The sequence below is a fragment of the Camelus ferus genome, chromosome 20 (genome assembly GCF_009834535.1).
Source record: "Camelus ferus isolate YT-003-E chromosome 20, BCGSAC_Cfer_1.0, whole genome shotgun sequence".
Taxonomy (NCBI): Eukaryota; Metazoa; Chordata; class Mammalia; order Artiodactyla; family Camelidae; genus Camelus; species Camelus ferus.
The window spans coordinates 35,437,278-35,463,698 of NC_045715.1; the positions used below are offsets into that span (position 1 = coordinate 35,437,278).

Here is a 26,421-nt window from a genome sequence, read left to right on the forward strand (position 1 = left end):
ACTAAATGAATTCATACCAAGTAAGACTAACCCTCATGCCTGCATCAGTAATTGAACGCTGTTAGCTTTTTTTCCCTCATCACTTTCACATGTGTGGTGTTTTTGAACTTTATTTCCTCAAGGACATGCAAATGTTTTTCTGATCATTCCATTATATATTCTCTTTTTAAACCCAAGAGTCTTAGACTCAGAGGAATTAGGTTGCAGCCAATCTCAGAAATGACTTGGTCACAATCTAACAATAGAACTGAGTGAACTCAAAAGACCTCTGTTGCATTATTTAAAGAAACATAAATCAAGGTATAGTTTATTTCTTGCTGCTGTCAAGATTGTTTTTCACTTGTCTTGGTTTTCAGTTTTATTGTTAGATGGTTCCCAATCAACTTCTGGATACTTTCTCTTTAAAACATATCCACAAATCGAATGTGTACATTTTGCATAGTACAATTTTAATGTAAATTTTATACACAATGAGTTTTTCTGTTGTATTTCCTATCATGATTACAGATGGAAAAACCAACACATAACTGGAAAAATAGTATTTTTCCCAACAATTCTATTCTACCCCCTTTACAACAACAACAAAATAACTAAAAGTTTAAAAATTTTGTAATTTGGAATAATAAAAACTATTAAGAAAAGAGACTGAAACATAGTTCCCTGGTTGTCATTTCTGAATATTCTATATTAAATAATGTTAAACCGGGCTGTCAAGCGCCCTCCTTCCTAAACCTCGAAGACCGACGTTAATTACAAGTCTCAAATCCAAGAGAAAGAAACATCTCAGTGTCTAGGGAAATCTGCCATCTTTAGTAGACAAAGAAGACAGATGCAAAGAAAAAAGAAATCTGTCTTCCCCTTATTCACTTACCAAATACTTTCGATATTATTATACAAGTTATAGGAACTCATTGTAGAAAAACTAGGAAATAATGGATAAGCCAAAAAAATTCGTCCTCCTTTTCGGCCCTTTCTCTCAGATCGAGCAGGTGTTTAGTAGACAAACTCTTTTCCTTGTGATTATGTCTTAATGAGCAGAAACATGCGTTCAGAAGGTAGAATTGGGCACTTTCTATATTTAAAAAGAGTCTTTGTGTGAGGAGGAGTGTGTACCTGGGGGAGGGGGTTTCTCCCTCCCCGCACCCTTCCTCTTGTTTTTACAAATTAAGTTATCCCTGAGTCTGCTCAAGGATGCCCAATATTAAGACTCTCTCTCCACTTCCTCTTATTCTATGTTCCAAAAACCCTTCTTGGTCCAGACAGGGAATTGGTGGTAGGGATCTCTCTCTTTCTCTTTGTCTTATATTTTCAAAAAAAAAAAAAAAAAAAGGCAACAGTGACATTAAAATATCGGTGCTCTTCTTTTGCCAAACCTTCATTTGATGCTTGGAAAGCCCAGAGAGGTTAAGTGACTTGCCTGAAGTCCCTCAGCTACAGGATGGAAGAACCAGGGCTAGACTCCCTTCTCTCCAAACCCACTACATGATAGATATTCTCATCTCAGTAAATGCCTAATTTGTATTTAAATAACTTTTATAGGAAGAAGTCATATTTCAAAGTTAATAACCACTGTGAGACTACAGATAGGGGTAACCAATAAATAAAACAAAGCTTCACCCAATGTACTTTCCCCTAAACTTAAAGATTACTTAAGATTATTATGAAGTGTGATTTTTTTTTTAAATAGCCATATGTTCATGATTTCAATTTCTCCAAAAATTTCTCCTGTCAGGAACTCCAGGCTCTTTTAACTGTCTGGTTTGGCCAGGGTCTGGGAGCTCAGAGAGTGGGCCCCAATCTCAGATTCTAACAAGGGCATTTGTTCATTTGTTACCTTAGGCCCCACTGGCTGCTGGGGAAGCAGGGAGAGGGCAGCTGTGGGCCCAGCCCAGGCCCAGAGGCTCACAGCCTGGGTGTGGACCTGGAGGAGCGTGGGATATATGGGAATTCTTCAGACTGGATACAATCTGAAGAATTCTCTGGTAGAGTCGACTGAGTTTTGCCAGATCACACAGAAAAGTTTTCCCACCAGAACTTCTTTTTTAACCAAAATGATGTGTTTTTGTCAATTTTTTCTTATGCTTGAAGGCTCACCATGTGAGGGGCTACATTAGGGAACCGCAGGGGCTCCAAAGATAAACAGAGCACAGCCATTTGGGCAAAGCTGTATGTGCTCAAGGAGGAAAATTCGCTATGACTTACGTCAAAAGGAAACTTCAGGCACAGAAGGGGGATATTGACTACTGAAACTTCCTCTAGTTCTGACTAGCTATGATGGTGCCAACGCTGAATATAAAAACTATGAGGAATCAGAAGACCCAAGAGAAGGCTTCATGTGGCTCAAAATTGGCCTTTTACTGAAAAAAATTTGGTCATCGGAAGAAGACATGACAAGTTCAAGTCAAAAGAATTTTTTTGATGCTAAAAGACATTTAGTGTCCCCACCAAAGAACCTGCAGTGTTTTGGAAAGGTAGACTTTGGGTTCCCATCGTCTCCTGTGTGTTTTATCATGTTTTATTCAGATCTACCTGTCAAGCAACAAATTGAGTTGAGATTTAAGAAATAATTAGAAAAGAATGAACACAATTCTCTCTCCTTTCTCTTCACCCCCCTCTCTCCTTACCCACCTGTCTCCACTCTCATCACCTGTCCATCTGTCATCTGCTCATCTCAACATGGCTAGATCTCAAAAGCCTCTTACTGAGTGTAAGGAGGAAAAATATGCAATGATCTGCAAAAGGAACCATTTCTAGAAATTATTTCAAAAGGCACATGAGTCAGTGAGCACACATATAAACATAAAAAAAATATGAAGGCTGGACTGACTGGACAGAGGTTACTTAAGTGGAGATGGGGTGATGGTCCAACTGAACTTTAGATTTATCTGTTAATGTTTTATTTTTTAAAAGAAGATTAGATGAATATATGACCTGTGGTTTTTTTAAAAATAAAAATTAAAAGCAAATATGATAAAATATTTCTAATTGCTCAGGCTCTGTAGTGGAATCATGTTTATTTACTATAACATTCTTTGTACTTTGCTCCACACGTTTTCAAAATTATAATTTAAAGTTTTTTAAAAAGTCAAAGCAAAAGATTTTTGAGTTGAGGTATGATTGACGTATTACATGATATTCATTTCATGGTGCAACATAATGTCTCAGTATTTGTATACATTGTGAAATGGTCACCACATAAGTCTAGTTACCATCTGGCACCATCACCAGGTAAAGTTACAAAAAATTTTCTTCTCGTGCTGAGAACTTTAAAAATTTACTCTCTTGGCAGCTTTCAAAAATGTGATACAGTATTATTAACTGTAGTCACCCTGCTGTGCATTACATCCCCAGGACTTATTTATTGTATAATTGGAAGTTTGTACCTCTAGTCCCCCTTCACCCATTTTGCCCACTCCCCAAATCTGATCTCCCAGCAACCAGCATTCTGTTCTCTGTAACAATTGTGTTTTATTTTGTTCGCAAAACAAAGGAATTTTAGGAAAACAGTGATGACCTTTTCACAAAGACTTTTGCTTTTATTATAGCAGAAATTCTCAACCAGGGGTCCTACAATCCAAGTATGTATTTAATGGCTTATAGGAACCCCCTAAAATTGTACGCATCTATGTTCTCTTTTTCCTGAGAACAGTCTAATAGATTTCTTCAGATTCTAGTATTAAACATACTACCTTCCCCTAAATTTCTTCAGACTCCCGCACCACCAGGTTAAATGGTACATTGCACAGAATATCTAAATAATAAACCATGTTCTAAGCTGCATTCATATAAGACATCTGCATTTCTAGAGAAATTGGTGCTTCTGTCAAAGCTGAAACAGAATACAGGGCTTCCTAATGAGTGTCAGGTCACCAGGGCTGCTGGCTGTTTTCACGTCAAACCATGTGGACTGGCCGAAAGTTTGAAGAAGTCTCCCTGCTTTTTCACTTTTGGATCCAAGAGACCATTTAGGAGTCACTGAAAATAATTTTGTGGGGTTTACAGATTTTTAAATCTTTAAATTGTGAGTATAAACTTATATTCAGGTATATTTTTGGTAGTGAATGATATATTCTTATGTCAGTAACGATGAGATTGTTCCATACATTTAAAGAAAATGATCTGTTTCTTAATATTCTTGAGGCAAATGTAAGTGAATGCAATACTTGGCTGATAAGAACGAAATGAACAGAAGCCGTGTGAATGAATTCGTTCCTCCCTCCCTCCCTTCCTTAGTTAATCATTGTTTGCCCCATCCTTGAATGCTCTCAGTATCAACAAGCAGTGACCTGGCGTTTAGTCAAGCCTCTAGATATCAATTTATAGGAAACACAATAAACACGTCAGGGATGGAATTAGCAAAATCAGCAACATTTATGATATGGAACTTGATCGGATTGCTATTTTCAGAGAGGACTAGCAACATACAGATTCCGTGGTGGGGGGGTGGGTGTTAGAAATGCAGGCATCTCAGGCACCACCCCAGAATCCATATTTTAAGATCACCAGGAATTTATATACACATTAAAGTTTGAGAAGCACTGTTCTCCAGCTCAACTGATCCACACATTTCAAATGACTTTCTGCTTTTACATTTCCATAAGAACATGTATAAATTGCATTAAAAATCAAAGAGGCACGGAGAACTTATAGGTTAAAGAGATTTAAGAGATTCTTCAAACTATTGCAAAACATAGACCTTTTTTTGGTTTCTGGTTCTAACGCAGGAGTTATTGTTTTAGAAAATATGACATAATTAGGAGAATTTGAACCATGACTGAACATTTGCTCTAAGGGAATTACTGTTAATTTTTTAGTTATAATGATGATTTTATGGAATGTTTTTCAAAAAGAATCCTTATCTTTTAGGGGCGAATGTCAAAGTATTTGTGGATGAAGTATTCTGATTTGGGGATTTGCTTCAAATTAATCCAGTTGTGGCGGAGGCGGGGGTAGAAATATAAGTGACCTTTTGTGGCTAATTGCTGTGTCTGGGTGATGGGCATGTGGGTTTTATTATACTAGTCTTTCTACTTTTTTAAATCTATGAAGTTTCCCATCATAAAAAGTATTTTTAATTGCTCAGCAAAAGCTGATGTCATTCATAACAGATTAAAGTTTTAAGGGCCCTGATGTGACTTGACTTCTGAATCATGAGGAGATTAGAGACAGTGTTCACTCCAGCTTTAGAGATGAATGATGTGATCAATGCTGCACCCAAATGAGCCTTCTGAATTCAGGTTTAATGACTCCAAGCCCTGCGGACACTGTCTGAACTGTGACTCTGTCTCAACTGAATCTATAACCTTCATCGCTTTCCTGGAACTTACAGAAGAAAAGCAATGAAAAAATTTAGCTTTTTTGGTCTGGGTTTGACCTTCATAAGTAACCTCTCTGCGCCTCAGTTTCTTCATCTGTACAATGGGGATAGGAACGCCAATCTCATGGGTTACTGAGGGTTTTAAATGAGATAAAGCATGTAATGTGTGCAGAGAGATGGAGGGGAAGGAAGGGAAGTTAGATCCTGAAGTATCCACGAGAGGAGACCTCTCTCTTTCCTCGCATGAGCTCAGGCACATGCTGGAGGAGGCAAGCTAAGAAATGCCAGGATCCCTGTGTGGTAGGGTGCCTGAGGACCTGGGAAGCACTGCCTGTGTCTTGCAAACTCAGAATGACTCAAAAACATTGAGTAGAAAGGTCAAGGTGCTGTGTCTAGGCCGATGGGCTCATGATCGCCTCTGGGTTCTCAGCATCCCAGCAAGGCAGAAGAACCAGTGCACAGCTCCAAGTTCAAAAGACAAAAAAAATTCAAATGAAGGGCGCAGCAGTTTCCTGCAAGACTGTCTCCGAGACTCAGGGAGGATGAGGAGGTCTAGGTAGTCTCCTGTTGAGGACAGGATGGCCTCTCCTTGTGCAGGGGGACTTAGAGACAACCCTGGGGAAAATATGGGGCAGGGGGGTGTTGGAAAGGAGACTGGAACTGTCTGAGATATAGTTTGTACCTTTGATGGAAGGGGACTCAAAATAGGAATTAAACTCAGTTAGAAAAATAGAAAGTAATTCTTGCACTTGTGAATTTGTGAACGGATTCATCCCTAAATCCACATGTAACAAAGTTCCCTTTTCAGAGGGGACCCAGCTTAGAATCAATGTTAACAATCAGTGAAATATCAATTATTAAAAGGAAACAAACCATAAAGCAGATGCATTTGCATTACAAGGAATGGAAGGAACATTACGTTTCAGACTCAAAAGTCTGTTGTTCCTAATGTTTTCTGAGGCTCTAATACATCTCACAGTTTTAGAATCCCAGAAGGATGACGGGATAGGATTTATTCTGAATAGCAAGACTGGCAATGTTTAATAGTTCTGAAAAATAAAAGTGTATTCTGAATGCCAGTGTCTCAATTAGTTGCCTTGGTTAACTATTTAAAGTCAAAATGTCTTGACCTTGCATTTTATTGGACTGTTTATCTCCTAAAAGGGAATGAAGCTAGAAGATACATGGGTTACCTCTGAAAAGGTGTATCATCATTCAATAATAATTTGCAGAACTTACAATTATATAAAAGTACAAATCATAACTAAGGGACCCTAATTTATAGGAAATTTGATGTCAATTAAACAGTTAACCAAAAGAAACCTATAAAGAAGTCAAATAAACTCAGAATGAAAATATCAAATGTGGAAAACAGGTTTTGATTTATTTAGAAATATATTCTTGATATTGTATGTTCACATGTTTATATTTAAAATAAAATATACATATATGTGAGATGTAATGGTAGATCCCTCGTCCACATGTTCAAATTTGTACATTTTTTTAAAAATTTGAGGTGAGAGAGAAATAAGAGTATTTGGCAAAAGTACAACCAGATCAATATAGCTAATTAATTTTAAACAATGCGACATGCAGTTGCGGCTTTCATTAAAGCTACAAGTTTATAAACAGAAAAAAATTAGAAGTAGTTTTAGTACCTGGGACTTAAGTGTTGGGCACACAGTAAACACATTCTAGAATAATTGCTGGATTTTAGCAACTGGACTTGTTTGCTTAAGAGAAAGTATTGACTTCGTCAGACCAAATGACACCAAACAGAGCTTTAATACTTAATGCTTAATAAACCAGAATTAAGAGACTACCATCTTCCACTAGCTTTTTCTAGCTCTCTCTTTCCTTTTGTAACTATGCACTTCCAAATCTCTTTTTCACTGAGGTCAAAAGGAAGCTTAAGAAAAAGTCTCAGTAGACTCTTAAGGACATTGATCACAATTCTTTCCACCTATTTGCAGAAAAGGAGGAATTAAAAACAATTGTTGTGCATTTATCTCATTCTAGCCAGAAGAACTTGGTCAGGGAGGCAAACCTGCTAAGTAAACCAATTTTACAGCTTTCAAATGTGCCTTTGAAGTCACAAAAATCAAAGGAACTAATCCATTGTTTAAAGTGCATAAGAATAAAAGGAATTAAGTAGACCAGTAACTGCATGCCTTGATTTTTTTTTTTTTTTTTTTAATCCTCAGCCTACATTCTAGAATTTTGTCTCTAATTGTCTTGGCATCATGCCTCCATTCTGTGTGGTCCACTGAAACTGGGTTTTAGTCATGTGGACTCTTGGGTACTTTAAGAGAAAGAGTAAAGACATTTCCCTCCAGAAAAGCCAGTCTAATAACCTCGCCCACAGTACATTTTTATATGGCCTTAGATATTGAATATATATATTTTCCAGTTTATGGAAAATCTTTACATCCTGCCTAGGACGTAAGGTGAGGTTTGCTTTGCTCCCATAAAGATGCTGTCCGAGAACACATGGGTCTGATTTGGAAAGGTCTGTACTTCAGTCTCCTTGTAGGAAGATCACAGTTACTAGGAACTAAATTGTTTCTGACAGTGGAAAACAATGCTTTGTGAAAAATAATCGGATGGTAGCTAGATGAACAAACACGTTAATTTATTCAAAATGCACTACAAAAAATTACGCAAAATCAGTTCTTCAAGAAATCCCAGTGACGTATTATATGTTCACTTAATGTCTTTAAAGTGTCAAAGGATCTTAAAACATGGAACTTCACAATTAAGTGCGATACACCCAACTGAGTTTAGTACACATTTTCTTCACATGTGTGTATGTGCGTGGATCATGTATGTGAATACATTCTTGTACTGAAAGCTTCATTTCGAGAAAGCTTAGCATAAAAATATCCATTTATAAAACACAATATTAGAGGCAAGTAGTCCCACTATTCTAGGGTTGCTTTTGGTTTTGAAATGATTTGGTGAGTTTAAGAAGAAAGCTCCCTGAATATGTTTAAATGATTCTGTTAAAATGTTTTGATCAACACTTACCTTCTCAGGGAGTTACACCAGCCATTAGTAGCCCCAATTAAAGGGAAGAGCTGGCCCCCATCCTTTTTACGACATTATGTTACAATTCATTTATTTTATGAGTTTGACAAATTATCACCAACATACTTATCTACGAGACTTCAGAAAGCGAATTAATTTCGTTTGGCACATTCACACACTGGGACTGGTGTTCAGCTTTCTCTTCCTCCTTTTTTGGTGCAGAAGCAGACAAGTTCTTCTTCTTTAGTTCAAGCTATGCTTGATTTCAAATAGCGATAGTGTAAAACCATACCTCCCTAAGTACCATATTCATCCAGGAAAAATGTCATGGAAGAAAGCCAGACTTATTGCTGCTTGTCACAATAAATTAGTTTGCGTTGTCTAGAATTTTATATAAACAGAACCATACAATAAGTGCTCTTTTTTTGTCTGCTTTTCCCAACTCAGCATAATCATTTTGAGACTGCCTCTGTTGTTGGGTTTATTTAAGCTTGTTTATTGCAAAGTAGTTGTAGGCATTTCCTGTGGCCACTGTGACAAATTACCACAAACTAGGTGTCTTCAACAACAGAAATTCATTCTCTCACAGCTCTGGGGACCAGAAGTCCATCAAGTTGTTAGCAAGGTTGGTTCCTTCTGCAAGCTCTGAGGGAGAATCAGTTCCATGCCTCTCTTCTAGTTTCTGGTGGCCGCCAGCAATCCTCAGGGCTCTTTGGCTGGTGACATCATCACTCCATGCTGCATCATAGAGTTGGATGATGGAAGAGGACACCAGACAGAGGGAAGGATGGATGGAGGTGAAGAGATGACGGAGTAAGAAAGAAGTGTCGAGGGGAAGTGTGGAGACCGTTCCAACTCAGCCTTCAGCCAGCAGTTCTTAGATGCTCTTTTGACAGTTTACTCCAATGTGGATTTAAGACTTAAGAAAAAGTAATTTCTCTGTTCCAGCAAACAGATTGCTCTGTAGAGAAATCAGCTGATAGTCTTATGGAGGTTCCCTTGTAACTAACTCTGTTTTTATCTTGCTGCCTTTAGCATCTTCTTTATTTTTACCTTTGGCTATTTTAATCATAACATGTCTTGGTGTAGGTCGGTTTGGGTTCACCTTGTTTGGGACGGTCTGTGCTTCCTGCAACCTACTCTGAGAAGTTGGTCTGACCAATGCCATGGCTGAGCACTAGATGGAGCCCCCCCACACCCTGGTGACCAGCATCGGTGCTTTAGGAACCTCTATGGCCCTGGTGGTACCGGCCTCAGCTGCTCTTGGGTGACTTCCCACCATTGCAGATGAAACTGAGCCTAACCTACTTAACCTTCCCTTTCTTTCCTAGATCTCAGATGAAGTCTACTGTCCCACTGCCTTTTTTGGGGAGCAAAACTTCTCAAAAGGGATCTAATTGCTATCTCTTCTCTCACTTCTCAGGAGAACCTACCCCGGACTGGCTTCTGTCCCAGCACCCACTGCTCTCAGAAGGCCAGAGCAGCCTGGTGTTACCTAATTCAGCGTGCAGCCCTCACCCTTGTCTCCTGTCTCCTGGTTTTGTGATGCCACAGTTCCCAGGTGCTTCCTCCTCAAGCTCCTGGCTCCCTCCCTTCTCTCTCATCGTAAGTGATCTCCTCAATCTGTTGCTATCATCAGAAGTGTGACTTCCAAAGCTAGGTCATAAAAGACATTTCTGGATCTGTCTTGCTCTCCCGAACTACCTGCTCTGGGGGAAGTTAGCTGGTCTGCCATGAGGACATTCAAGCCCTATGAAGAAGCAGACATGGCAGGAACGGAGGCCTCTGCCAGCAGCCATGTGAGTGAATCATCTTGGAAGTGGACGCCCCCATCCCCAGTTGAGCTTTCAGATGATTGCAGCCCCTGCTGATGGCTTGACTGCAGCCGCCTGGTAGATCTTGACCCAGAACCACCCAACTAAGTTGCTCCCAGATCCCAGACCCTCAGAAATTGTCTTAGATAATAAATGTTTGTTGCTTTAAGTTACTAAACTTTGGGGTGCTTTGTTATACAGCAGGAGATAACTGGTAGGCCCAGGCCTACCACTCTGACCTCTGTCAGTGGGTGCTGGGACAGAAGCCAGACTGGGGTAGGTTCTCCTGAGAAGCGAGACAAGAGATAGCAGTTAGATCCCTTTCATGGTTCCCCACCGTGTTCTCACAACACATGCCTGCCTACTGCGCCTGACGCACAGCAAAGTCGTTCCTGACCCAGACCCTCGTCTTCACTGGTTAAGATCCTGTTTTCCTGGGTTTTCTTATGCTAGCTTCTTCCTCTCTGTCAAGACTTAGTCTGCTCTGACCACTATGTTAACCACTGCCCCACTGCCATCCATCACACTGCTCTCTTATTTTCCGCATGGCATTCATCAGTAAGCATAATTAACTTTTTAAACTGATTTATTTACTCATTGTTTGAGCAGGAAAATGCTCTCATATGTACCATAGAGCTCAGTAAACATTTATTGAATAAAACAATGAGTAAAATCTTTTAAATATTATTTATTGGAACCATAATCTTTAAGATTTTTTTTTTATCAGTTTTTGAGTCAGAGTCTAAATATTTCTGCTATTGCGTATGTTTGTATGTTGATTTAAAATGTTGCAACTATGTTGAAGGTTTCAAAGGACAACATATTCAAACACAGCTGCAGAGTGCAGAGGGGAGGTGAGCAAACATTGTGGACAACAGGTCGGAGGCAAGAGGGATCACGGTCAATGCAGATTAAGGTTGTGCTGACATACGACTCCCTTGTCCAAGTTGCGTAGCAGGATGTTTCTGATACAGATAAGTTCTTCAAGAAGGTTTTGGAAAATTGGCAAGTTGCTGTATATAATAGCTCAAATGTTGACCCAATCCCCACAGGACAGTCAGAGAAATTAATTTCTACATATGTGTGTGTGTATGTGTGTGTAATCTCTCCATGAAAATGGTGGCTGGTGTAGAAATCAAATACCAAATGTAAATTGCTTTTTAACAAATATCTTTATCTGTTTATGGCACAGATTACCCAGGAATTGGTATTCGAAATATTGAACATCTGGTATAGTAAATATAAATCAGTATATAAATCCATTTATATACTCAAAATTAAAAAAATATTTCCCTTTATTTTCTAAATAAGCCATGTATAGCATAAAAATGGATAAAGCCATAGTGCAAACCAGTCACACACCATTGTGGTAATATCTAATCATTCGTGATATTTGTAAATCGTCTGTGCGTTCTGGGCTGTGCGAGCTGGTAGTGGGGGCCTTCCTCCAGGAGGGCCATCAGATTCTGTCTGGGTGGCCCTTTCCTGTGCCTGTGACTCAGTGCATTCCTGGGTTCCTCTGCTGCTTTCTGACTTTGTCCTGTGGAAGGGAAGGGAAGCGGAGGCCCCAGAGGTACCACCTTCCCTTGCGGTGTCTTAACCCCACCCCCAGCTTTGTAAGCAGGTATTTCATTAAACTCTCCTCAGCCATGATTTTTGATTTAAGGTGATGTCTTCTTGTATTCACAGCACCACAAAGCCACAAAGAGGTCAGTATCATGCAGTTCACTTCAGGATAATAAAAAGCGGTTATAAAATATATGTTCCGGCCTGGAGAAGGCGAGATGTGATGAGGTTGAGAACCTCTGTTCAGAGCAAGGGTATACGAATATATTGCTGGTGGGGAGGGCATAGCTCAGTGTTAGAGCATGTGCTTAGCATGCACGAGCTCCTGGTTCATTCCCCAGTACCTTGATTTAAAAAATAAGTAAATAAATAAACCTAATTACCTCCCCCTGCAAAACAAGTTTTTTAAAAAAATAAATTACTAGAGGGATTGATAACAAAGGTCTTGCCTCCTGGTAAAGCCCTGGAGGATTCTAGAGCTGGAGAGAGAGCAGGTAAATGCTCCAGGGGGTCCGCTCAGCACATCTGCTGGCCTGAGTTGACCTAACAGTGGGTAGACATAAAAGACACGAGTGTCCCGTGCCTCTGTCTGCTGCCCCCATTCAACTGGGAGGAAGCTCAGGCTGTGAAAATGGGCAGTCAGGACTGGGACCCTAGGCTCCACCCCATGGATCCCAGATTTCCCCAGGGGAGTCTGGGTTACAGGCTGAGTAAGGTGGCTGAGGCTGGAAATCACTCTATCCCAGGTCCTCCCGCACCATGACACATGGGGGAGATGACGCCGGATCTCCATCTACAGTTGGAGGTTCCAGGCCTGAGTGACGGCAAGGAGGATACCCTCCTCTTACTCCGCTCTGCAGCTGCAGAGCCCGAGGACCAATGGTGGCCAGTGTTTCAATGCAACCTCCCTGAGTCAGGGAGTCTGTGGGACAACAGGACTCCACGCGACAGAGGGCAGCGAAGAGCACGTGTCCCAGCAGAGGACAGATGGACTTCCTGTGGGTAGGTCTGCTTGACGCCTTGAATATTTAAGCTCTGGATTTAACACGGCAAAGAGACTCCAGCGGAGAGAATGTTCTTGCTACTCTTGAGATGGATGCTTGCATGACTTAAAATTAATATTTAAAAGATGTGACTTTTATTATATGTACCTCAGGCTGCTGAAGCAGGGTGTGTGGCTACACCTCAGTGGTTATTTTCCTTAGGACGAAACCCAGGCTTCTTGCCATGAGACTCAAAGTCCTCGGGGTGCCGGCTGTGTTCTACCATGTCCTCTCATCACCGCCCCTCCCTCCTTGTGCTTCAAGGCCCCGCCACACCCATAGGCGTCCCCTTCCTCACACGTATCCGCGCTCGGTCTCCCTGCTGACCTCCTGCCTGGATCGCACCCCTGCTGCCCAACCGAAGTTCGCCCACTTCCTTCCCTGCCTGCTACTCCTCTCTCCTGCAAACCTCGCTTCTGACTCTCCTCCTTGAGAAGCTGACGGACCCACAGATTTGGGTAACGCCGTCCTGATTAGGGGCAAGCTCAGCACTGTCTCACCCCCTAGCTCGGGGTGTTGTAGATTAAGTTGTGTCCTCGCAAGAGGGTATGTTGAAGAACTAACCCTGAGCGCCTGTGTGGGTGACTCTGTCTAGAAATGGGATCTTTGCAGATGCCATCAAGTTAGAAGGGAGTCGTGCTGAATTGAGGTGGGCCCAAGTCCGATTCCTGATACCCTGATGAGAAGCCGGCGTTCTGCATGGAGACCTACACACCCAGAAAGGAAACCGTGTGGCAAGGGAGGCAGAAACTGGAGCCTCCATCTTCAAGGGAAGGGTCCCCAGCAACCATCAGAAGCTAGGAAGAGGGCAGAAGCATCTTTCCCCAAGCCTCCGGAGAGCACATGGCCCTGCTCACATCTTGATTTCACATAAAGAGACTGCAGAACGTTGATGGAACACGTTTCCATTGTTTTTAACTGCTACATCTGTGGTCATTCATAACAGCGTCTTTCGGAACACAAGATACAGGGTAGGCGTGAACTGGGATGAGAATTACCCATTTTGCTGTTTTTTTCACTAGAATAACCTCCTTGAGCACAGACACTAGATATGGCTTGTTTATCATTAGTTCCTGAGTGCCAGGAACACTGAATGTCCCATATTAGATATAAAATAAATATGAGTACTGTAATTGAATAGGAAAAAAAGAATAATTACCGGAAGAAAAAAGGTTCCCTAAAAAAAAGAGAGAAAAAGGCTTTTAGGTTATGAATCAGAAAGGCAGCAGAACGCAAAAAGAAAAGGCTATTTTGTGTCACTGGGAATGTCAGATGAAAATTTACACTCAACTCCTTTCCACAGGGTACGTGATGCCTGTTACCTGACAATTTTTTGAGCAAATCAAAGAGTCTGTCATACTTTTTGGTCCTTTTATTTATGTGTAAGTCCAAGACACATTCTAGGAAGAGATCATGATTTTATACATGAACAAAACAAAAGAGGTTGTTCTGCAACTAATTCTGCATTCTAATGAAATTAGCGCTTACACTTTGGAAAAGTTTATTAGCCTTCAAAATAACCAGGATGTACATTTAGGTAAACATTTCATTGTCGGAAAGCTTTAGAAGACGGATTCTGCATGTCCTGGGCAGCCATGCTTGTTTTATTTAATTCTGAAAATCTTCATTGCTTTTTCCAAACTTTTCTCATCTAAGGGAGGCTTCCTCTGGCTGCCAGGCTGCAGAAACTTCTTCACGGTAGGGAGATTGCTGACTCTGCTTTTCAGGGCCTGCAATGCACAAGAGCACAGCTCAGCATGGAGCCAAGACCAGCACCGTCACCAGCAGAAGCCAGGGACCCCGAGACCCTCCCAGCCCAGGACCAGCCCAGGCCCCTCCGCCAGCACCAGGACGAGCCTGGACAGACACCCAGTGACGCACGAAGATAACAGCGCAGTAGCATCTCCCCAGAGACGCCTCCTGGGGACAGACATCACTCAGCTCCAGTCTCTCCAACTTCCTCCTACACGGAAATCCTGCAGGTGAACCCTCTCGTGCAAGACGAGGAACTTAGTGTTTGTCAGAAATCAACCCAGGGGAAGGTTCCAAGATCTCAAGGCAGGAAAAGGAAGATCTGGGAAGGTAGGGCTGGGGCTGAAAACAGAAACTATAGCAGGTAAACCAGACAGTCAAGCAGTCTGTGCTCAGAGAGGGAGGGAGACGGGGAGAGAGAAAGCACGTGTGAGGGACAGAACAGGGGCTGGGGGGTCGGGGATGAGATGGTGGGGGACCCGCTCAGACAGACTCAGGTGAGGGGCAGGAGGACACCCCTGGGACACAGGGAAGCAGAGGGAAATGACGACAGAGACTGCGATGGAACAGACCCAGGCCTGGTCTCTCCTTGTAAAAGGCCAGTCAGTCTCCTTGGGGCGGCGTCCCCCTCCAGTGTCCCTGGTGTGACCTGATCTTCCCACGCCCAAGACCAGGGCCGGGGACCTACTTCTGGAGATCTGGGGGCAGCGAGGCCTGGACAGTGACGGGGACCCTAACGTCACCGCCCCAGAGCCCAGAGAGCAGCTGCGAGGAGGGGGAGGTGGGCCTGCCCGCCGAGGGCCAAGGGGGGGACCACCTTCAGCAGCGGGAAGCTGGCCAGAAGGCTGGGGTCCACCTCTTCCACGTAGTAGAGCAGCTCAACCAGGTGCACGTCAGCCCGGCTCAGCCGGTTGCCCACAAGGTATTCCTGTCCGTGGCTCTTCAACACCTGGGAATTGAGGGGTCAGATCAGGGCACAGGGGCAGTCAGGCTGGCTCCCCCCTCCTCCCGTCTCCCCAGCCCCGCTTCCCCGTCTGCTCCGCACTGGGGAGTGGGGTGTATCTTTCTAGGTACGTCTCATCCACCCCAGAAGCACTGCACACTCTCCTGACGGGCACCTGGTCTCGTGTCTCCCTGCACCTGGTACCCGAATACTTTCTAATGTGTTGCTTTCATCGCTCCTCTTGGACCAGAAGCCCTGCACCGTGTCCTGCGGGACCCCCCTACTGCAGGTCTATGTGGCTCTCACAGCCCCCGCAGCCCAAGCTCTAAGCACACCCACGACATTCCATCCGTATCAAATTCCAGGTTGGGTCCCAGCAAATTGAAACTTTGCTGAAAAATTGTAACGGGTAAAACTGATAAAATTCTTCCTGACAGTGTATTTTTATAAAGTGCCCAGAGAGTCAGGGTTCCACATGAAGGTTCACAGAACTGAAGGTCGACACCCCAGGAATGCCAGGCTCTGTTTTTCTTGTCCTCTGATCTCAATGCCAAAAACTCGGAACTTTTTGCACTTACTTTTTCGAACGCAGGGAGATAGCGGTTTGTTGTTTTCTCTCGGATCTGGGCCAACTTGGTATCTTTCTCCGCAGGGGGGCACAATGGCAAAAGCATGATCATTTCTCCCAAATCGCACACACCTTCTGTGTACATATCAATCCTGATAGACAAAGTGACCAAGGTCATTCTGAGTTTAAGAAAGTATAAGAACTGGGCATCAGGAAGTGGTAAAGTAATTCACTCCACAGGGTGAAATGTTAATACAGCAGTCATTCAGCTATAATTTTTAAATTAATTTTAACATTTCATTCTAGAACAAGCCATCGATTTAGACACATGCCTAATATATTTCTTATACACATGACCACTTATAGGGACAGAGCACATTGGTGACCTATCCAGAGTCACAAGCATGAATGGGTGGTCCTGAGACCCGAGGCAGTCCTGAGACCACACGTAGGGTTTGCCACCTCTGCTGGGCTGTGTCCTGTGCACAATTCATGTGATGCTCTGGCACCACCTCAGCCATGTCCAGAGAGAGTCCTGGCACAGAGACCCCAGTCCTGCCCTCTCCCTCCCCCATCCTGACACACCACCAGGGCCCTGAATGTGCCCAATACCAGCACTTCCTCCAATTATTTCCCACAGAACATGGTGCCACAGCCCTCTCTACGTGCTGTTGCCCAACTCTGGTCTCATTTGCATCCTTCCCAACTCCACCCCAAATATGCCCTGAAATAGAGCAGCTCCTCATGCAGCTCCAACAGTGCCTAGTCCAGCTGAGTTTGTTGTTTTTGTTCCAAACAGGGCTTCCTATAAGACTGTTTTTAAGTAAAAGTGTTACTGAAATAAAATTCCTATACAATAATGTAACCCTTTCCAAGTGTAACTTTGTGTGATTTTTTGTAAAGTCACAGAATTCTATACCATCACACTCGAATCCCAGAATATTTCCATCACTACTAAAAGAGATGCTGAGTGCTGTTTCAGGCATTCAACATTCTTCCCTCTACCAGCTTCTGGAGTCACTGAACTACTTTGGCTTTAAGGATATGAATGTTCTGCACATGCTTGACAAATGGAATCATACAATGTGTGTCATTTGTGTCTGGTTTCTTTTCCATAGGAGAACATTTTCAAGGTTTATCCATGTTGTAGCATGCTGCTGGACTTCATTCCTTTTCATGGCTGAATAATATTCCATTGTGTGAATGTGCTAACTTTTGTTCATCCATTCATCAGTTAATGAACATTTGTGTTGTTTCCACTTTTTGAATATTATGAACAACACTGCTGTGAACTTTTGTGTTGAGTTTCAGTGTTATTGTGTTGTTAATCTCTTGAGTAGTAAAATTGCAGAGTCAGATGGTAACTCTATCTGTAACCTTTTCAGTAACTGTCACAGTTCCTTGAATGGTTCGAATTTCAATCATGTGGTCCCATCACAACAGGGAGGTGACCACCCTCCACCATATGGTTGTAGTGTTAAATCTGCATGACTCAGTCTGTATCAAAATGCTTGCTATAACCCTAATATCCTGGGCTCAACTTCTGATAGCCCTTGTCAAGTAGCCAGTCCTTATAAAGACCCAATAAATTAGGTACCAGGTCATCATTCTTATAACTTCTAGAACGTGGGTATCAACCCCTTCAGATCCTTCCCTTCCCAGGCATTATCCTCTAGACACTCAGATACTGTGTCCCTTGTCTCTAGCTGTTGAAGGGTATCCTGCTCAAAAGAGCCTGCACTCCAGGGGCCATGATTCCACCGTCCTCCTGGCTTCATAGTTCATCCGTGTTTGGAAACCTCTGTCACTGTGCTGTATCCATGCACCACATCCTCTTACACAAGCTCACTGGCTTGATTCCACCCCAAGTTTACACTTTCCTCACCCTCATAGGTCTCTGCACCGCTGGACCTCAGTTACACCAAGTCCTATCGCCCTGTTGGTCAGGATCGCCTGCCACGTTCCTGCTCAGTCAAGGATGGACCTGAATTGTTCCCACTAACTGTTGATGAAGAAAACAGAAGCAATACCGTACAGGGCTCTCTCCTTTATGTCTCTCCCATAGAGGTTGTATTTGCTGGCGATGTAGTTGAGAATGGCTCTGGTCTGCACCAGCTTCATCCCATCGATTTCAACCATTGGCACTTGCTGGAACATCAGACTCCCATCTTTTGAAAGAAGAAACGAAGTAGAGTGAAATGATTGAGGAATCATACTATTGAAGTGGAGGGAAATGTTTTATGAATCAAAATGTTTGCTGAAATGACTGAATATTTCCCATTTGGATCATGGTAGGTTCCTGTATTTTTATGTTTTGATTTTTTCCTTCATGGTTTTTTCAGGAAGAATATGAAAGAGGGTCCACCAGCTGGTTGCCGAGTCAAATGGGAAGTTCGCCTAGGAAGTCTCACAGGGTTCATGGCATGAAGGCCAGTTCTAAGAGAGACTCCTGTGTAGAGTGTCTTCTGTGCTCTTCAGATCCCACCCCTGGAAGGTGAGCAAGGAGGCGTGTTTTCCCAGCCCCACCGCTGCGGGCCTGGCCCTTTATCTCCCTCCTCACACACTCACTCGGTCTTGCCTCTAATTCAGCACCACCTGGTTGCCTCAGTCTGCTGTGTTGCTACGACACTGCCTTGCCAAACCCGTCAGAGAAAAGAATTCAAGGGAGCTGCTGGGCCTGTTTCTCCTCTCTTCTCTCTAAAGCATGTGCTTGCATGTCCCTGGGTGGGAAGGCTGTGTGGGATCCTGAATGCATACAGCTCACTCAGGGTGCAGAAAGGCAGGAGACATTGAAGACTGGGCATTCTTGGGCACTGGGACAATTCCTTTAGCAAATACTCAGACTTCCAGCCCATCCTAACCCTAAGTGGGTTACAAGACCTGCTCAAGGAGCCCCACCCCCTACCTTTACCACGTTTCTCCCCCTCCACTGGCCCCACTCCCACCGTGCCCACACATGGCATAGCTGGTGTTAAAATTGGAACTTTTGACTTCTACTAGATACTCTCATTAGAGGAATTTAGATTCTTGGACTTACCATTTCTTAACTTATCCAAGTCTTCTGAAGTTTCTATAAATTTCTCATCAAACTGAAAAGCAGAAAGAGTCAATGAGTTCTCGTTAATTCATGGCATAGCATTATTGAACTTGAATGGCCCTGTCCGGTACAGACTATGGAGAAGGTAAGATTTCTGAGTTTGGCAGGGATGCACAGAGGAGAGTGATCCTGGCCATCAGGAAACTTAGATTAGAGCCACCAAAATAAAAGCATGGGATGCAGCACATAATTGCTCATTTTGAAGGTTCAATCCACCTCCACCTTGTATCCACTTCTGTCAATAATCAGGTCGTGATTTGGGAGGGGGATATACTGGAGGGAAGGGGCTGCGAAGTTCTCTAGTTGTGGAGTTTTAATATCTCTGGGAAGCCTTTCTCTCCCTGTGAGGTCAGGACAGGGTATTGGGTGTCCCCCAGCATGGGGCCAGTGACCTCAAAATGCCACTAATATGGGTATATATTATAGATACTGCTGTATATTACCTCCTGCATTCAACTTTTTATTTAGAAAGGGGTCTTGATGGTGAAAAGTGTGGGAATTGGGGGTTTCTGCCTTGCTCAGTGGGACACTATTTTCAATCTACATGATCCCGTAGGTCAGACCATACAGACAGTGAGGTGTGTGGGCAACAATCTATAAAGTGCTCAACTCAGGACAGCGTAACGGATGGTGGGTGGTCTCTGTGGGAGGGTGGTCGAGGTGGGATGGGGCTGGCTGGTGGGATGTAGCTTGTGAGGTTGAGGGAGATGGATGGGGTTGTGAGGACCACCCAAAAGTCCTGACCAGGAGCCTCTGGGAAGCCCTGTCCCCACCCTGCTCAGTCAGGCAGGACCGGACGAGAGGAGGCCTGGGGTGCTCTCAGGGTCTCCCCTCCTTCCCCCTGCTGTGCTGAGCTCATCCTGCCCAGGGGCTGTGAATGCATCCTTGAACCCCAGCGCTGGACCACAGTGAAAACTGTTGGTTGTTGATTTATAGAAATTAAACACACTAGTCTGGCACTATTTTCATTTTCTGTGTACTTGTTTCTTCATGAATTTGAGACAGGACCAAGCCAACGACCCATGCATTTGTGCAATCCCTAGGCTCAGGGAAACATGTTGGTAGAAATCTAAGGGAGCACACTAGAGGTTCCCCTCATGGGACGCCACCTCTCCTGAAACCCTCCTTTACTGCTCCCCTGCGAGGGACCAGATGTCCAGAGTCTGTCCATGACCCCCTCCCCACTCACACCTCTAGAGGGCAGAACTCAACAGAGTCCCACATTTGCTACAGAGAATATGGCAGCTGAACACTGTGAAATGCTTGAGTGTCCTCCTAGATGCTCCCGCCCCTCCTCTTCATCACGTATTTGCTTGTCTGCATCCTCACTAGAGTGTAAGCTGCCTGAGGGCAGGGAGTGTGTCTGTCTTGTTCATCCGTGTGTCTCCAGGACCTGGCACAGAACTTGGCACTTAAGGGTGCCCAACAAAAATCATTGCTGAATGAATGTATTAAACCTAACAGGTATTTTGTTACAATCTTCCCCTTACATATTTTTGGTTTATATTTTAACTTTAGCAACATTATAACATTTATTTCCTCATATTCTTGTTTTTTATTATGGAGATTTCAAACTTGCACAAATATAAACAAAAAATTATAATGAACCTGCTTGGACCCATCAACCAGCTTCAGTAATGATCAACTCAACACAATCCTGTGTCATCTATATGCTTATCCACTCTCCCCCTTGGAATAATTCAAAACAAATCTCAGATATTAAATATTTCACCTTTAAATACTCCAATACATATTTCTAAAACACAAGAATAATTTTGAAAGTAACCAGAATACATTATCACATTGAACACATTTATAATGGTTAATTGATATTTAATGTTAGTGTTTCTAACTGTTGTATCAATGTCATAAATAATACTTTATGGTTTTCAAACTCAAAATCCAAATAATGCCCACACAAGGTGATTAGTTTCTCAAATTTAATTTAAGTGTTTGTTTATTCCCTTTGATAACAAGATAGTTAATAACAATTTAGGTCCTATCTGTTCATCTCTTACTAAGTGATAATGTTTTTAAATACAAAACTCTTAGCAGATCATTTAGTAAGAAAAGTCTCCTAGCTTAAGTGAGAAAGATGCTTTCAATCAGTTTTGATCCAACTTAAGATGAACTCAGGACCTACCTCCACTCCAGCTGCAGCCAGGAGCCACCGGATACACTCCATCCTGCCCCGTCCATCGAAGTAGTGAAGCAAGGGCTTCCCCGCCATGACAGCCGTCTCCTGGTTTCTCTAAACCTGGATGAATGAACGAATGAATGAATGAATGAACAATGACGAAAACCACAGAAGCAAAACGCACCATATGACACGTGGTGAACGGCACCAACAATGCAGCAGAAGAGGGTCTGCCTCCGTCATGGCAGGGTTGGAAGGGTCTCTGGAATGTCTTCCTTGACCCAAATTCTTATCCCCTGTAGCCAGCTGTGGAAAAATGCACCAAACCATTGACCAGTCTCCACTGGGCCAAATCTGGCTCTCCTGGCAGGCTGAGAGCTTTGAGTCGGTCATAAGAATGCATGGGTGGGTCTTAGGGAGGGGGAAGGATTAGAGAACTAATATTTATTGAAAACCTCCCAGTGGTCCTGACCCAGTGCTAACCCTTTTAAATACATTATACCTTTAATTCTCAACAGCTCCACGAAATAGTTACTATCTCTGTTTTTCAGTTCATGAAACCGTGGCTCAGAGGTTAAATGACATGTTCAGTCAAACTCCAGCTAGTGACGTTTCATGGAAATCCACACCCAGGACTAAAACGAGGGCAGGGCTGGAACCCACCCCGATGTGGGCCCTGGGAGTCTGGGAGGAGCCTTTAAGCCAGACCTTTGTTTTCCCCCAATATTAATACTTACAACAGTGCGTTGTTCACTCTTACATTTCGATTCCAATGACCTGCGCCTTCCAGCTACGTCAATCTCTGTGCTTTAAAAAACTACTCACCTGCTTCTGTGAGTACCTGGTTTTCCCTCCATGACTCCCTGACTTGGGAGTTTGAGAAGTCATGTAAACCAGTGATTCTCAGCTGGGCTGATTCTCCCTCCCCCCTCCCTGGAGGACATCTGGGGAAATTTGGGGTTGTTAAAACTGGAAGGAAGTCTCCCCATCACTGGGTAGAGAGCAGAGGTGCCTCTGATGTAGGTGGGGGAGGGGGTGGGAGGGGCTGTCTTCCATGTGCATCTGATTGTCCACCAGCAGTCAGTCTGCCTTTCATCCAGCTTTTTCATCAACCATGTTATACTGACAGATCCTTTTACTGGGTATTTAGCTGGGAACACCCACGGGGGATGGAGCTCACTACTGTATGATGTAATCCTCCCAGAACAGAGTATTTTATAAAATATAGCATTTTTCCTCAAGTAGTAGCACCCTAGTCTACTGTCACCAGATGAGGAAGGAACGTCCCCCACACTGTGTTCTTTCTACAAGTACAAAGTAAAATGAAAAGAAAAAGCGAGGCTGTTAATTTTCACTGGGTCAACAGTATTGATGAAATGCTGATTGCTTGTAAGATTTGTAAACAAACTGTCACTGCAGACATGTAAGAGGAGTAAGGTTTGCACATTGAGAAAATATATATATGTTAACACTATTGTCTACTTCATTCCTTAAATCTAATTCAAATTCTAAAATAAATATTATTGAGTTAAAAAAAAAAAAAGACAGTGGACAGGACAGCTCCCCACAACAAAGAATTTTCCAGCCTAAAATGTCAGTAGGACCAAGGTCCATAAACCTTGCTCTGGCCAATGTCCATGTTTGCCATGAGTTGGCTGAACCCCAGAGGGAGAGAGGCACTTGCCAGCTGAATAATCATTGCACAGACGGAATTAAAACCTACTTCTCCTGACGTCCTGACTTACTTATTTTGATTGTGATAAATCTTAACTGAGAGTTTCCACAGCCCACAGAGCATCACCAGATCACGATTCGCACTTGCTGTGTGTTGACCACGTCTACAGAGAAAAAACTTCACCATGAACACCTACACTCTCTCACTCCCTGGTCATCTCCTCGGATTGTCCAAAACATTCTTCTTCTTTTTTTCTCCTCCTATCGTTACTGAAATTTTCTCTTACTGAAATTCTCATGCCTACTTTTCTGAATTCTTCATCTTGACATTTCTGTAAAGATGTATCCAACACTAACTGAATAAACAACTCGAACTGTCCCCTTGAGAACAACAAGAAGCCACGATGTGTGCATAAAGCAGAGTTTTTCTTGTGCTAAAGACACATTTTAAAGGAGTTTCTGGTGACCTAGAAGTGAAGATGCGAGGCTCTTTATGAAGAGGCATAAAATCAGTACTCACCTTATGAGAGTCCCTCTGCCACTTGGCCCAGTAACTCAGTGCCATCTCCACGTGGGTTTATAGGCTCGTGTTCCAGTTGAATAGCTCCTCCTCTCTGAAGAGGGGAGAGTCCAGTTGGAGCAGTTTCTCCCGCAGTGTTCAGGGCCAAGGATTCCATGGTAGATTAAAAAAAAAAATGATGCGTCATCTACTGATCACATACAAATGGTATCTGTGTCCTTTTCAAGGTTGGCAATTAGAGATTAAACACAAAATTTAACCTCCAGTCAGGGAAGTATGGCTTTTGGGGGAAAAAAAACCCCAAAAAACTGCTGTAAGGTTTTCATGAACTGGATCTAAGGACTAAGGCAGATGAAAAACCTCTCCTTTGGGGACACCAGAGAGCTGGAGCCATTAAAAGGAAGTTGGATCTGTTGGATCTCTGACTGCTTTCTGTATTGGGTTGCAGAAAAAAGACAGGACACCCGGTTAAACGTGAACTTCAGACATAATAAAATTTGTGTAAGTTATGTCTTAAGCATTTGCAGGAAACATACAGATGTATCGTTTACCTGAAATCCACATTTCACGGGTACCCTATATTGTGTCTGGAATGCCAGGCTCTATTTCCCTTGGTCCTCTGATCTCACTGCGAAAAGACACTGAACAGTCCCCTTACTTTTTCAAATGCAGGAAGAAAATGGTTTGTTCTCGCATCTGGGCCATCTTGGCATCTTTTTGACCTGGTGGGTATAGTGGCAAAAACATGATCGTTTCACCCAAATCCACCATACCTTCTGCGTACATATCAATCCCGAAAGACAAATGACTGAACTGTCCAATGGCTCCTACCTTAAGTTTTATAGTTTAAGAATGGATAAGAATTGAGCATCAGGAGGTAGTAAAGTAATTCACTCCACTGGATGTAGTGTTAATACAGAAGTCATCCAGCCATGATTTTTATTAATTTTAACACGTCATTCTAGAACAAGTCATTGAGGTAGACATATGCCTAATATATTTGTTATACACACAACCACATATAGGGACAGAGCACGTCGGTGACCCGTCCAGAGTCACAAGCATGAGAGAAACAGGTGAAATCACCCCAGGCGGTCCTGAGACCACAGCTAGGGCCTGCCACCTCTGCTGGGCTGTGTCCTGTGCACAATTCATGTGATGCTCTGGCACCACCTCAGCCATGTCCAGAGAGAGTCCTGGCACAGAGACCCCAGTCCTGCCCCCTCCCTCCCCCATCCTGACACACCACCAGGGCCCCGTATGTGCCCAATACCAGCACTTCTCCAATTATTTCCCACAGAACATGATGCCACAGCCCTCTCCACGTGCTGTTGCCCAACTCTGGTCTCATTTGCATCCCTCCCGACTCCACCCTAAATGTGCCCTGAAATAGCGCAGCTCCTCATGTAGCTCCACAGTGCCTAGTCCAGGTGAGTTTGTTGTTTTTGTTCCAAACAGGGCTTCCTACAAGAGTTTCTTCTGAATAAAAGCTTTCTTGAAATATATGCACATAGCATCATTTTCACCCCTTAAAGTGTACTATTCAGTAGTGTTTAGTACATTCTGAAACCATCACCACATTCTATTTTCAGAACGTTGTTATCACCCAATCCAGTATCCTTATAGTCACTCCCAATTTCCTGCCCCACCCCACCATTCCGGCCCTGTGCAACCACACAGCTACTTTCTGTTTCTATGGATTTGAACATCTGGACATTTCATACACTTGGTTGTTTTTTTTTTTTTTAATTGACGTACCACCACGTACAATGTGTCAATTTCTGGTGTACAGCCCAATGTCCCAGTCATGCGTACACATACATATATTCATTTTCATATTCTTTTTCATTAAAGGTTACTACAAGATATTGAACGTAGTTCCCAGTGGTCTACAGCAGAAACTTATTTTTTTAATCTATCATTTCAGACATTTGGAATCATACAATACTTGGCCTTTTGTGTCTGGTTTCTTTCATTTTGTATTTTTCAAAGTTCATCCCATGTTGTCACATGTATCAGTAATTTACTCTTGGTCATGGCTAAAAATCCTCCATTGTTTGGATGTGCCACCTCTGATTTATCCATTCATGTGTTAACGGACTTTTGTGTTGCCTCCACTTTTTGAATATTATGAACAACACTGCTATGACCTTTGTGCACAAATTTTCATGTGGATGTGTTTTTGACTCTCAAGTCAAAACCCACCTACAAGTGGAATTGCTGAATCCTATGGTAACACTACGTTTAACTTTTTGAATAGCTGCCTAGAGTTCCTCACATGGTTTTAAATTTCAGTCCTGTGGTCCTTTCACAACAGAGAGGAGAACCCCCCAAACCCCCAGATTGAGGTGCACTGAGTAAATCTGATTGCTTCACACCTGTCTTAAAATGTTTGAGATAATCCTGGCATCTCGAAGACCAGCCTTTGTTAACACTGTCAAGTGGTTGATAAGTTAAGTTCTTGGTCATCATTCTAATAATTTCTGGAATTTAAGGATCAACCCCTTCAGATCCTTCCCTTCCCAGGCATTATCCTCTAGACAGTCAGATAATTTGTCCTTTGTCTCTAGTTGTTGGAGGGTGTCCTGCTCAAAGGAGCCTGAATCTCTGGGGTTATGGTGCTACCCTCCTCCTGGCTTCATAGTTCATTCATGGTTGGAAACCTCTGTCACTGTGCTGTATCCATGCACCACATCCTCTTACACAAGCTCTCTGGCTTGATTCCACCCCAAGTTTACTCTTTCCTCATCCTCATAGGTCTCTGCTCCGCTGGACCTCAGTTACACCCACGAAGTCCTGTAGTGCCATTGGTCAGGATCGCCTGCCACGTTCCTGCTCAGTCAAGGATGGACCTAAATTGTTCCTACTAATGGTTGAAAAAACAGAAACAATATTGTACAGGCTCTCTCCTTTATGTCTCTCCCACAGAGGTTGTATTTGCTGGCGATGCAGTTGAGAATGGC

At 43.1% G+C, this 26,421-nt stretch overlaps 1 protein-coding gene across 2 annotated transcripts; it reads right to left on the reverse strand.

Moving 5' to 3' along the window:
- Positions 1 to 14,124: 14,124 nt before the first annotated feature.
- LOC102514464 (glutathione S-transferase A1) lies at positions 14,125 to 23,605 on the reverse strand. 2 transcript variants are annotated; one of them, XM_032463274.1, is made up of 7 exons: positions 23,459 to 23,605; positions 21,271 to 21,384; positions 19,068 to 19,119; positions 18,066 to 18,198; positions 16,041 to 16,209; positions 15,337 to 15,468; positions 14,125 to 14,497 (listed from the first exon to the last, which is right to left on the reverse strand). In XM_032463274.1, the coding sequence occupies exons 2-7, from the start codon at positions 21,355 to 21,357 to the stop codon at positions 14,372 to 14,374; spliced, it is 699 nt and encodes a 232-aa protein (XP_032319165.1). In that variant the 5' UTR covers positions 21,358 to 21,384; positions 23,459 to 23,605; the 3' UTR covers positions 14,125 to 14,371. The 2 variants fall into 2 exon arrangements, with proteins under 2 accessions (XP_032319165.1, XP_006182422.1); XM_006182360.3 differs by having other exon boundaries at positions 14,252 to 14,497; positions 16,041 to 16,182; positions 23,459 to 23,602.
- Positions 23,606 to 26,421: the final 2,816 nt, after the last annotated feature.